This window comes from Mesoplodon densirostris, chromosome X, assembly GCF_025265405.1.
Source record: "Mesoplodon densirostris isolate mMesDen1 chromosome X, mMesDen1 primary haplotype, whole genome shotgun sequence".
NCBI classification, from domain to species: domain Eukaryota; kingdom Metazoa; phylum Chordata; class Mammalia; order Artiodactyla; family Ziphiidae; genus Mesoplodon; species Mesoplodon densirostris.
Window position 1 is genome coordinate 117022005 of NC_082681.1, and position 14025 is coordinate 117036029.

A 14025-nucleotide genomic window follows, 5' to 3' on the forward strand; every position below is an offset into this window, starting at 1 on the left:
TCTATCTTGTACCAAAGGGCATGATTAGTTATAAATAACCTTCTGAAATCAACCTTTTCGCTCCAGATCTCAGGGAACTTAAAATACCTTTGATAGCTTTGTTTGTTTTTTTTTCAGTTCAACCAGCATTCTCTAGGAGCCATCTGACGGCTTGCTCAATTACTTGTACTTTTCTTTGAGAACATTATAGTTTAGATGTCTTTCCTTCCTTTTATTTTTTTTATTATTTATTTATTTAAAAAATAAATTTATTTATTTATTTGGCTGCGTTGGGCCTTCATTGCCGCGCACAGGCTTTTCTCTAGTTGTGGTGAGTGTTGTTGCAGTGCACAGGCTTCTCATTTGTGGTGGCTTCTCTTGTTGCGGAGCATGGGCTGTAAGCATGTGGGCTTCAGTAGTTGTGGCATGCGAGCTCAGTAGTTGTGGCATGTGAGCTCAGTAGTTGTGGCTCACGGGCTCTAGAGCACAGGCTCAGTAGTTGTGGTGCACGGGCTTATTTGCTCCACAGCATGTGGGATCCTCCCGGACCAGGGCTTGAACCCGTGTCCCCTACACTGGCAGGCATATTCTTAATCACTGTGCCACCTGGGAAGTCGCTTTCTTTCCTTTTAAAACCATGTCAAATGTCTTTGTCCATGACTCTTCCCTAATCCTGGGTCGAGGAGCTTTTACATAGTAGACCCTTAATAGATGTTAGCTGGCTTTCTAAAATAAGACATAAATGGAATATGAATTTTCCATCTAAGGGTACATTTTAAAAAGTCAATGGAAAAATGGTCCAGGTTTTTCATGCTCAAGACTCAAGAAATAATAAAGTCCCTATTTGCACAGTCATTGCTCCAAATGCCATTAGTTGAAACGACATTTAATAAATGCCAAAAGAACTCTACATAGGATATAAAGAGTTTTATCTTCAGACAGTTCTCCTATAAGCATGAAAAAAACTGGTGGCTAAGCAGAAAAAATTCATTTAAGAGAAATATAAGAGAAGCTTGATCCACGGTTGGTTGAACCCATGGATGCGGAAGCCTAAGATAAGGAGCGCTGACTATACTATGCCATTTTATATAAGGGACTTCAGCATCCATAGATTTAGGAATTCCCGGGGGTTCCTGGAACCAATCACCTGCAGACACCAAGGGAGGGCTGTATATTAATAGGAATTTAACACATTTGGGCCTCCAGCATTCCATTTCTAAAATGAGCACTGTACATATTTCACTGGGTTAACATAAGGCTTAAATGAGATAATAGTGATAAACCAGTTTACATAGAGCCTGCCACATAGTAACCAGCCAATAAATGTTGGCTATTACCACTACTAAAAAATTAATTTCGACAGTGTTAACAGAGCTACTAGTAATGGCTTTTTTATTCTTGTGTAGAACCACCTGACTAAAAATATCCACAAAAGTATCCAATTTGAGAAAACTAGAGGTCAAAGACTCCAGGATAGGTGCATACCTTTTCTACGAACCCTCTTATAACAAAATTTACATAGTGCGAACTGAAATCTTTACTTTTCCAACCAAACCTGAAGCTATAAATCAACCTCTTGACAGGAAAGACTAATCTAGAAATGGTGAAAAAGTGCAAGTGTGGCAACCATACGTCTTTATCTTTCCCGAGTCAACCCTGACTTCCAGTAACCACCCTTTATTCAATTTCCAGCACATGCCTGGTGTTCTGCTTGAGGCCTCAGAAACATTATCCTTTTATCACCTCGCAAGGAGAGCTGGTACATGAGGAAGCTGGGTGTCAGCAGCAGCAAGGTGACTTGGCTCCTAAGTATCAGAATCCAGATTTCCACCACCTGGCTGGCTACAAAGTTCACCTCTTTCCTGTAAGCCATGTTGCTTTACCATACAGATGCCGAAAATGTAAGGTAAAAGTGTTTATTTGCTTAATGCTTTGGGCAACTGATTTCTCAGGAGAATGAGAATGCTGAGAACAAGCACGGTAGAATGGCTACCCATCTTTGGAGCAACCCACATGGGTTGCCGCGGGTAGCTAATCAGAAATATTTGAAACCTGACGTAAGGTAAATAAAATTCTGTTGTTTTTCATCTTCCTGTGAAATGTGTTACCAAAAGAGTAAAAAAGAAGTTTAATACAGCTAGCTCCCAATATTCAGAACGCTAGTGATGACTGTAAATACTGATGGTGTTCACACAGTATGCTCTGCATAATCCTATTTACTACTTTCTCAGGGGTCTGCATTGGGAAAGAAAAAAATCAAAACTTCAGAAAAAGAGATCATAGGGCAAACTCACAGAACTTAAATTCTCAGGTAGCAACAAACTGTTCTTTGGGATTCATGGCAGCGTCAGTCCTCTGAAGTACAGAGCACAAGGGAATGGAAGCATCCTGAAAGGGGATGCTATGCTAGTTCACACGGGCTCTGAAAATGAATCCACAGAATCTGGATCTGACTCCTCGCTGGAAAACAGTCACACACACTCTCTCTCCGTGACAAAGCCCATGTCTGCTTGAGGCGTTCAGGACCAACCTCTGACCTCCGTCTCTAACACGGAGCTTGTTAGAGCTCAACTGCAGTGCTTAACCGCACTCACAAAGCGCTTTGGCATTCAAGAAATAATAGAAATCATAAATACATCCCCCAAAGCACCAGGAAACTAGAGGCTACCTATAACCACCATTTCTCTTAGTGATGGGGAAAAAGGGCTTCAAAAACCACGCAGGAGACAGTGCCAAGAATGGTTGGAAAGCTTCTCCCCTGGTGAGGTGCACCGCCCGGTGTGACAGCCTCGCTGGGAAGGAACGTGCTGACCTGGCTGGCACCCGGCAATCAGCAAGACCAGGCTCGCTGCTCTGGCCTTCAGAGTGAGTGAGGCTACCATTCACGCAAACGAGCAATTAATTACCACCGGTGAGTTTAAGTTCCATGTTTGACAGATAGAAATCGGGACAGTGAGGTCAGCCTCCACCTAGCCAATGGAAGAAATAGAATATTAAGATGCTTCTACTCAGGAATGCTCAAGCAAAATCCACTTGGCGCTAGAGGTATATTTCTTCAAAATAGGGGTGCAACTCTTCTCAGAGAACCCAACAGACTTTGAAAGTGGCATTGATTCCACACCTCCTAGTAGAACGTAGGGGCAGCTGTCCTACGACGGCAGCCTGAAGTCTTCACATTTTGAACTCGTTATAAGAGAAATCGATTTTTGGAATATTTTTGAGAGGGAATGTGGTTTATCTTTAATGCCATACCCTAAGACCCCATACCCTAAGACTCAGTTGTTCCACACTTCTAAGTATCTAGCCTACAGAAATACTTCCACACGTTCATAGGTTTTCCCACGCTCCAAATACACACACACACACACACACACACACACACACACACACCCCTTCATGCCTCATTATATGGAATACGGGAAAATCAGAAATCCACCCAATGGGAAACGATTAAATAAATTATGATAATCTACACTATGGATAATCTCTAAATGACACTAACACATGAAAAGACCTTTAAGGTGAAGTGAAATACACAAGTTAAAGAACATGCATGGTTTTAGCCTCATTTATGTAAAAAACAAAACTCTGTATGGGAGCAGAGTAGTGAGGACTTTCACTGTTTACTCTATGTTTGTATTTTTAGAGATAAGTATGTCTCTTTCATAACTTACAAATAAAAAAACAAAAGTAACATGTAAATATAGTTTCACACAACTAATACAAAAATTAGCTAAAACTCCCCTATCCAGAGAGCTGTTGTTTGTATTCTGGTGGTATAAATCCTTCAACTTATTATCCAATGAACTTGCACTATTACAAACTTTTATAGCCTGTGGTTAAAAACTCAACTTTTCTCAAACATTAAATATTCTTTAAAGCATTGTTTTGAATGGCTGCATAGTATTCTATCTTATGGGTATACCAGAATTTATTTAAATAATTCCCTATTGTGGAAAACTTGGGTTGTTTTCTAATTTTTCTCTGTAAGAAAACTACTCTGATCATCATTCTTATACATGTATCTGTGCACATCTCTATTTCCTTTTTTATTTTTAACATCCTTATTGGACTATAATTGCTTTACAATGGTGTGTTAGTTTCTGCTTTACAACAAAGTGAATAAGCTATACGTATACATATATCCCCATATCTCCTCTCTCTTGCGTCTCCCTCCCACCCTCCCTATCCCATCCCACCCCTCTAGGTGGTCACAAAGCACCGAGCTGATCTCCCTGTGCTATGTGGCTGCTTCCCACCAGCTATCTATTTTACATTTGGTAGTGTATATATGTCCATGCCACTCTCTCACTTTGTCCCAGCTTACCCTTCCCCCTCCCTGTGTCCTCAAGTACATTCTCTAGATCTGCGTCTTTATTCTTTTTTTTTTTAAAGTATTGGTTCTTGATAGATTTTTTAAAATTTCTAATGACTTTCGCATATTTTTTATGTATTTGTTTTTATTTTTTGGCACTCCAAGGGGCATGCAGGATCTTAGTTCCCCGACCAGGGATCGAACCCGTGCCCCCTGCAATGGAAGCACAGAGTCTTAACCACTGGACCACCAGGAAGTCCCTCTATTTTCTCGTAATAAATTTTCTGAAGTTTATTTACTGGACCAAAGAATATAACCATTATTACTTTAACTTACTGGGCCAAAGAGGAAGAGCATTGTTAGCCTGTTTTTTTAAAGAAAGGCTATACCAATTTAAACGTATATCAGAAATGTGTAAATTTGGGGGACAGAGTATTTTTCTGGGGAGCAATTCAAAGCATTAAAATGTTTTAATCACTGCCACTTTGAAAGACAAAAATGGCATTCCTCTATGTTTTTCTTTGTACTTCTTTGATTAGTAAACACTTTTCCACATGTTTATTGACTGTTTGCACTGGTTATTTTGAGAACTGCTTATTTACATCTCTGTGCATCTTCCACCTTGATTACTTCTGTTCCAAGAGCTTGGAGTTCTAATAGATAACACATTCCTGTACAAAAACTCACTGACCAGAGATATAAAAAAGGTTTTAAAACCACAGAAAGATGAAAAAGCAGCACAATTTTAGGATCTCACTGAAATATAGCTCACGTATAATCAGTTTTTTAGTCAGCTTCTTTGTATTTAAGGTTGAAATTATTTTTCTTTTACCATTGAATTCTTCAACTTCCAGCTCTGGAGCTACCAGATAATACTGTTCACAAAGCATCTTGGCAGTTTCATATGCATCTGCAAAGAGAGAAAAAAGTTTAGCTGCTGCGCTAACAGCATGGACTCAGACAGATAGACTCAATAGAATAAAGAAACAAGGACAATCTGTAACCTGACAGATTTAGAATTAATCAACTACTGCCTTAAAAAATAGCCTTTTTTGGCTACAATAGAATTACAATAACTGAACCAAAATTTCCCTTTTAGTTTTAATGACCACAACAATATCAAAATACTGCACTAATGACGACATAGCCAGCTTTATACTAAACATGGCTTTAACTTTTAAATATTCCTAAGAGGCATTTTTCATGAAAAATCTATAAACTCAAGACTATACTTCCGGACAGCATGCAACCTGACTAAACTGTACCAAAAAGATATTTGCTGTAATTTCAAAAATAATAATGGCAACCATCTTAAGATTTGCCAATTATTTGTAAATTAAACATCAACAGGTATTTGCTAAATGAACGGGTTTCCATGAGCCACACAATTTAAGTTATTGGAGACACTACTCTTGCTTTGAAATGTCCTCTAAATCAAATATACTTCAATAAAATTAAAACATTTTTAAAATGTCCTTTAAGTTAGTTAAAGGTAACAGGTTGGGGCTGTTATTTTCTCAAAGTCTGAGGAGCAACAGTTTGCTTTTGAAAGGAAAAAAAAAGGACAAAGGGTAAGAAGATCAGAGCCATTACAGAGATGAATAGAAGACAGAATTCAGGAAGGTACATTCAAAAGATGGGGAACAAATTCAGAAAGCTACAGTGCATTATTTTACACTGCATGTGTGCTTTTCTCTTGAACTGTAAGCAATTTGAGGTCAGGGTTTCTGTCTTACACTTGTTTCATAACTCACATAGAACTTATTTCATGCCTGTTAGCTAGTCAATAAATATTCCTTGGTTTGATAAATTTTAAACCTTTTGATAATCTACTTTTTTAAAAAAAAACAGCTTTATTGAGATACAATTCTCACACCATACAAATCATCCATTTAAAGTACACATACAATTCAATGATTTTTAGTGTATTCGCAGAGTTGTGCATCCATCACCACAATTAATTTTACATTTTTCATCACCCCCAAAAGAAACTCCATAACCATGAACAGTCATTACCCCCGCATCCAGCCCTACACAACCACGGATCTACTCTGTCTCTATAGGTTTGCTATCCTGGACATTTCATATAAACGGAACCATACAATATGTGGCCTTTTGCGACGGTTTCTTTTTTTTTTTTTTTTTTGCGGTACGCGGGCCTCTCACTGTTGTGGCCTCTCCCACTGCAGAGCACAGGCTCCGGACGCGCAGGCTCAGCGGCCATGGCTCACGGGCCCAGCCGCTCCGTGGCATGTGGGATCTTCCCGGACCGGGGCATGAACCCGTGTCCCCTGCATCGGCAGGCGGACTCTCAACCACTGCGCCACCAGGGAAGCCCCACGACGGTTTCTTTCACTTAGCATAATGTTTTCAAGGGTCATCCATATTGTAGCATGCATCAGTGCTTCATTCCTTTTTATTACTGAATTAATATTGTATTATGCAAATATGTCACATTTTGTCTATTCATTTATCCATCAACAGACATTTGGATTGTTTCCACTTTTTGGATATTACAAATGAACGTTCACACGTTCATTCATATTGCTAAAAACATTCATGTCCAAGTTTTTTTAGTGAAGATGTGTTTTCACTTCTCTTGGATATAGACCTAGGAGAGAAAAATTGCTTGATCATATAGCAGCTGTATGTTTAAACGTTTGAAGGACAGCCAGACTGTCTTCCAAAGTGAGGAGATTTTTTAAGTTCCACCTTTACAATTTCTAAAGATCAGATATTCAAATTACTTTAAAATGCTTCATGATTGCATTTGCAATGTCCTCAAGTGTATATCAGCTCTTTGGAGACAGGCTCGTACTTCTTTTATATTCCCCATGTCAGTACTGTGCATAGAGTAGATACTTAAGATTCAAGCAGTAAGAGGAAAGAGGGAAGGAAGGAAGAAAGGGGGAAAAATAAGCCTGACAGAATTTAAATACATTAAAAATTGACAATGTCAATCTAAAATAATACAAAAGATAAGATTAGGGTATGTTCAGACTATAAGGTTTGGTTCATTTCCCTCCTATTGCTACTAAATTTAAATTTTACATAATATTTGACCTCAGAGGAAAAATTCTCACTTTATTAAACTTTTAGAATTAAACCACTATAGGGACTTTCTTGGTGGTGCAGTGGTTAAGAATCCGCCTGCCAAGGCAGGGGACGTGGGTTCAAACCCTGGTCCGGGAAGATGCCACGGAGCAACTAAGCCCATGCGCCACAACTACTGAGCCTGTGCTCTAGAGCTCGCGAGCCACAACTACTGAGCCCACGTGCCACAGCTACTGAAGCCTGCGCGCCTAGAGCCCGTGCTCCACAACAAGAGAAGCCACTGCAATGAGAAGCCCGCGCATCACAACGAACAGTAGACCCCCTTGCTGCAATTAGAGAAAGCCCACGCACAGCAACAAAGACCCAACACAGCCAAAAATAAGTAAATAAATAAAGTCATATTAAAAAAAAGAGAATTAAACCACTATAAAGAACCACAGATAGAGACATCAGAATCTCTCTGACAAGATGAAATAATGAAGGATAGCCAAAGGAAACGTTAGCCAGAGGAGAAAAAAATTTAAAAAGAGTTGATCGGTGTGAAAATAGACATCAAAGTGGACTGTATTTAAATCCTAACAAAGAAAGTTACAATTTAGAATTATATTAAGTTCGCAAGTTTTTTTCGTAGGGTATAATAAAACTCATCAAACATCTGTACAGTTCTTTTGGAAAAAGAAATCAAGATTCACTCTCTGTGCTGTGGCTATACCACCAAACAATGCTACATGTCCACCTAGCGACACAACAGCACAAAGCTGACCAAGAACTCCCAACACTTAAACCAATAAATACTGAAATCTAAAAATGATGTTTCGTTATCCACATAAAATGCCAATACATCTCCACAAAACAACTCCTCCAAGGATAGAACACCTTTAAAGATGTTTAAACTGCCCTTCCATTCACCAAAAACACAGGAAACGAGCCCAACTCCACTAAACGTGCTAGGTTCCTCATGGCATTAGCTTGCTCAATAGCGTGAGATTATAACAGCGTTATTAAGAAAAAGTATGACACAAATGTAACATGTGGAAGATAGGAGAGTCCAGATAGATGCAGCCAACTTGAAACTCAAAGACTCAGTATGGCTCCTGAAACCACATGAATAAGAATTTTTCAAGCATTACCACAAATTACAGTGTATCAATGCTGTAATTAACAACCGCATTATGATCCTTGAAAAACTCAAGACATGACAATGAGACTCACATATACCAGCCAGCCGAAAGTCTTTTGGGGGCAGTCCTGGTAAACGCTATATTCATATGCATCTTTATAAATTCCCGTGGCACATCATAATGCCTTGGGCACAATACACACCCACCGGGCTTCTGTTAAATGGAACAATCCTGCACATGCAAAAATTCTCTAGGTTCAATCAATTATACTGATTCGAGATGTTCTTTTTGGGCAGACTGGGAACTAGTGGGCTAGAGTGGTTCCCAAACCTGTGTGTGTGTGTGTAGAATTCATTAGCAAATTAAAAAAAGAAGTATAGGTTAAATGAACCCCTGGAGATGCTGATGCAGTAGCTCTGTGTTGAGGCCTGGGAATCCATAGTTTTAAAAAATTCTGAAGAGAAGGTAGATTTGGAGACCACTGGCCTAGAAAGTCAAGGCTGGGTCATGCTAATTCTATCACTGTCACTCCCATGCCATGAATGATCATGGGGGTACTGAGGAGTATGACAGCACATATATACTCAAATAGGATACTTCTGTTTAAGTAAAGTACCGTAAGAATGGAAAAGGTTTAAAAAAATCACCAACGTAACAACCAAACTTCAACTATTGGCTTAAAAATTCACTTCCTTTATATCTAGAGTAAAATGCAAGTGCTACTAATAATAAGCTTTCTAATAAAACTTTTCTATTGTTTAAATAGAAACAAAAATCTTAAAATATGATAATTTATCAAATTACTTTTATCTGTAATATGTTTGAGTCACTATTTACCACCCAATCTTTAAAAGGAAATATCAGGAAATGATTATTACTGCCACTGAACATAAGTGATTTTCATTGTTTTAAGAACCTGTTTTCAAGGGAAATAAGGTATTGATGATAAAGTAACAAACAGAACTGTAGGGGTAGGGACTTCCCTGGTGGTCCAGTGGCTAACACTCCATGCTCCCAAGGCAGGGGGCCCGGGTTCGATCCCTGGTCAGGGAACTAGACCCCACATGCCACAACTAAGACTTTGCATGCCGCAACTAAAGATTCCACATGCCGCAATGAAGATCCCACGTGCTGCAACTAAGACCTGGCATGGCCAAATAAATAAATAGATAAATAATTTTTTTAAAAAAGAGAAAAAACTGTAGGTGTAGCACATTTCTACATCCCCAGGATAGAATACCCAAACTATAAACACATAAGACTAAAAAAGACTGAGCCATAAAGAGTAAGGTGAAGGTTCACATGGCAACCAGCCCAACAGATCCATTGTAGCCACAAATCAGTTTTAAGAAGCACACAGGAAAATTTACTAGTGTATGGACGCTATTTTATTAGATGTTTTTATTAGAAGATTTTCCTATTCAAAATTCACCAGAGGACCCTGCTATCAAATACTGGACTGGCCAAAAAGTTCATTCGGGTTTTTCCGTGTGATCTCGAACGAACTTTTTGGCCAATCCAATATTAGCCTCTATCACAAATACATGCCACTGTTTGTTTACAGATATCTTATAAGACACTGGACAAAGATGAATTTGAGTGAGAAAACAAACATGAAAAACAAACATGAACAGGATACCCAAAACCATAAAGCTCGAGTTTAAGAAACAATGCCTGGGGCTTCCCTGGTGGCACAGTGGTTGAGAGTCCACCTGCCGATGCAGGGGACACGGGTTCGTGCCCCGGTCCGGGAAGATCCCACATGCCGCAGAGCGGCTGGGCCCGTGAGCCATGGCCGCTGAGCCTGCACTCCACAATGGGAGAGGCCACAACAGTGAGAGGCTCACGTACCGCAAAAAAAAAAAAAAAAAAAAAAAAAAAAAACCAATGTCTGAACAAGGTAAACGTAAACGACCACAAAGCATCAGAGTCACAGGTATGCTGCTTTTTTTTTTTACTCCATTTTATTTATTTTTTAAAATTAATTTTTATGGGAGTATGGTTGCTTTACAATGTATGCTGCTTTTAAGAAACACTTTTAAGGGCTTCCCTGGTGGCGCAGTAGTTAAGAATCCACCTGCCAATGCAGGGGACACGGGTTCAAGCCCTAAGGCCATGCGCCACAAGTACTGAGTCTGCACTCTAGAGCCTGCAAGCCACAACTACTGAGCCCACGTGCTGCAACTACTAAAGCCCGCATGCCTAAAGCCCATGCTCCACAACAAGAGAAGCCACTGCAATGAGAAGCCCGCGCACCACAACAAAGAGTAGCCTCCAGCTCGCTGCAACAAAAACCCAACACAACCAAAAAAAAAAAAAAAAAAAAAAGAACCGCTTTTAAGTCACAAAGCAATTCTAATAAGGTATGTCTATCATCACTTACCCAAAACCCATCCCGAGTGGAAGCATCAGGGTTTTTTTTAAGTGCTAGACCCTCTCCCACTGCCCAAAGCACAGCCAACTGGAGAAGTGGGGGGCAGAACATCTAATGTAAGGGCGGCCAATCCACAGGCTGACTAGAGTCCTAAAACCTGCGGTTGTGGGCAAAAAGACGGGCTGAGCCGGTGAAATTCATCTTGTGCAAATTCAGGATGGAGACACTCAGGCAGGGCAGAAGGCAAAAGGAAACACTTAGAGTTATGATGATCTAGAAGGCCTGGAGTGCCTGTCACTGCCCTAAATAAGCTGCCCTAAAAAGGCTGCCAGTCTACAGACAAGAGAGTGGGGCTGAGGGGCTGTGACTTGACAAACCCACTTACTAAGATACACAGAAAAAAACCCTTGCTTTCTGTTTCCCAGTTCCAATTTCTATAGCTCCGACTGCAAAGTGGTTCCTGCCCTAGGATTACCATGGGACCAACTAGGTTCTTTTAAGACATCTGTCTCTTGAGTTGGTGGGACTGGGTCTGTTACTTGCAATCTGAAGAGCCCGAAGTGACGGCACAAGATGTTATTTCTGAACCAGAATAATGACACGCTCTCCTGATACCGTTTGTATGCTATTACGCTAAGCCGAGCAATAAGAGCATTTAGGAACAACACAGGCAAGCTAACGTCGCTGTGAGAGCTGACTTTTGTGCCAAGTATTTAAGTCTGTACCTTTAAAATGATCTTATCACAGGATTTTCCATTTTGTTTCCTGGTTTCTTACACAGAAAGGAAGGAAAAGGGTCACAATGGAAGGCACCTCCCAGAGGATAATAGGAGCTGCTCTACAACACTGATTCTAGCATTCACTGCAATGAGGCTGTAATTTGCAGACGTGTAAAGGTAGGTATTAATGTGCTAAATAAGCAGCAAGGAGGCGTGCTTCAGTGTTCTGCACATTCAATTACAATGATGCAAGATGCAGCCCACTTCTACACACTTATACGACTGTCTAGTCAAAAATAAAAAGTGTCCCTACTCTTCCACATAAAAGTCTCCTAGAGTCTGTCTCAAGAGATCTAAGTATGGAATCATTGTTAGTTCATTAAGGCTTCCTAAGGCTATAAAACACGCACGTGTGCGTGCATAGGCACGCATGGGTGCGCGCACGCGCGCACACACACACACACACACACACCAGTCATTTGGTCTGGACATCTGACTATGCTTAAACCATGCAGGACCTTCACAGCTGAGAAATCAATAGCAGAGCTATCATTAAAACTCAGAACCCCTACACCTTGTAAATCAGGTTTCCTAAAACAAAAGGGAAAAAAAAAGAGACAGAAGGAGAACAGTATGGAGGTTCCTTAAAAAATTAAAAATAGACCTACCATATGACTCAGCAATCCCACTACTGGGCATATACCATGAGAAAACCATAATTCAAAAAGATACATGTACCCAATGTTCACTGCAGCCCTATTTACAATAGCCAGGACAGGGAAGCAACCTAAATGTCCATTGGAAGATGAATGGATAAAGAAGATGTGGCACATATATACAACAGAATATTACTCAGCCATAAAAAGGAACGAAACTGGGTCATTTGTAGAGATGTGGATGGACCTAGAGTCTGTCATACAGTGAAGTAAGTCAGAAAGAGAAAAATAAATATTGTACAATGTATTAACCCATGTATGTGGAATCTAGAAAAATGGTACAGATGAACCTATATGCAGGGCAGGAATAGAGATGCAAATGAAGAGAATAAACGTGTGGACACGGTTGGGGGGAAGGCGGGGGATGAACTGGAAGATTAGGATCGACATATATACATTAGCATGTGTAAAACCGATAGCTACAGGGAACCTGCTGTATAGCACAGGGAGCTCAGCTTCGTGCTCTCTGGTGACCTAGATGGGTGGGATGGGAGGTTGGGGGGAGGGAGTTCCAAGAGGGAGGGGATATATGTATACATATAGCTGATTCACCTCGTTGTACAGCAGAAACTAACACAACATTGTAAAGAAGATTAGCTGAAAAATCTCAGAAGATATGAGAAGGTGAAAAACCAGTGAAAAAATACCAACTACTTTCAAAAGAGGAAGGGAATGGTAAGACGTCACTGAGAGTTGAAGGAAGCTGACACACATCTCTTCCTCTCCTTGACAGCATTCGGGGGTATTGGGAAGAAGAGCTGGGGGGGCGTGGGCCCTTTGGGACTCTCTGACTATTGTCCCTGGGGCATTTGGGGTGGAGACTCCAGTGCCTTTTTGCTAGAAGACATGGAAGAACTTCCAGGGCTTCTGATAGCTTGTGCTGTCTGCCTTGTTTATTTTTTCTCAGTCTTATTTTGAGCCAGAAAGAGCCTCTGCTTGGGTATGCAGACACTTAGAGAATTAAAAGTGGGGTCCAGGGCCTCCCTGGTGGCGCAGTGGTTTGAGAGTTCGCCTGCCGATGCAGGGGATACGGGTTCGTGCCCCGGTCTGGGAGGATCCCATATGCCGCGGAGCGGCTGGGCCCGTGAGCCATGGCCGCTGGGCCTGCGCATCCGGAGCCTGTGCTCCGCAACGGGAGAGGCCACAACGGTGAGAGGCCCGCATACCGCAAAAAGAAAAAAAAAATAAAAATAAAAAAAATAAATAAAAATAAATAAAAGTGGGGTCCACAGGGCATGAAACAGAAAGCTATTAAAATATGCTTTGTCCACGGGGAGGAAAGAGACCTTCAGGCTTCCTGCTAGGGTGCCTAGCCAATTTTGCCATGGTAGGAAAGGTAACTGATTTAAGACTAATATCTCATTGAGGAATAAAGATTATATACACCTAGCTGAGAAAAGTATTTGAATATAGAGGTTATGAGTATAGCAGATCAGACACTGAATTCATCCAGGAATGTGGTGTGTGATGGGCATTAGCGCTGGAGATGGGGTAATACACAAGTACTTTGGATTTCATATGAAGAGACACATGATTCACAGTTGCTATCTGTAAAGTTGGTATGAATTCAATATGAAACAGTGTTCTTGCTGGGTTGTGAAGACAGGTGATTTTTAGTCTCTTCCCTCTTTTCCCACATTTTCTCAAGTTTCTTCAATGAGCACTTTTTATTATTTTGGTAATATGGTATTAGTCCTCTTGACTGACCAAAACAGAAACAGAAGTTGGATGACTGACAAAAAAGTTG

General features: G+C 40.5%; 1 protein-coding gene across 1 annotated transcript in view; it reads right to left on the reverse strand.

The window, feature by feature from the left end:
- PDK3 (pyruvate dehydrogenase kinase 3) overlaps positions 1–14025 on the reverse strand; it is a 72239-nt gene that overhangs the window by 15663 nt on the left and 42551 nt on the right. The window contains exon 6 of the mRNA XM_060086636.1: positions 5127–5204. Coding sequence (XP_059942619.1) covers positions 5127–5204 — 78 coding nt within the window. The remainder of the gene's footprint in view (positions 1–5126; positions 5205–14025) is intronic.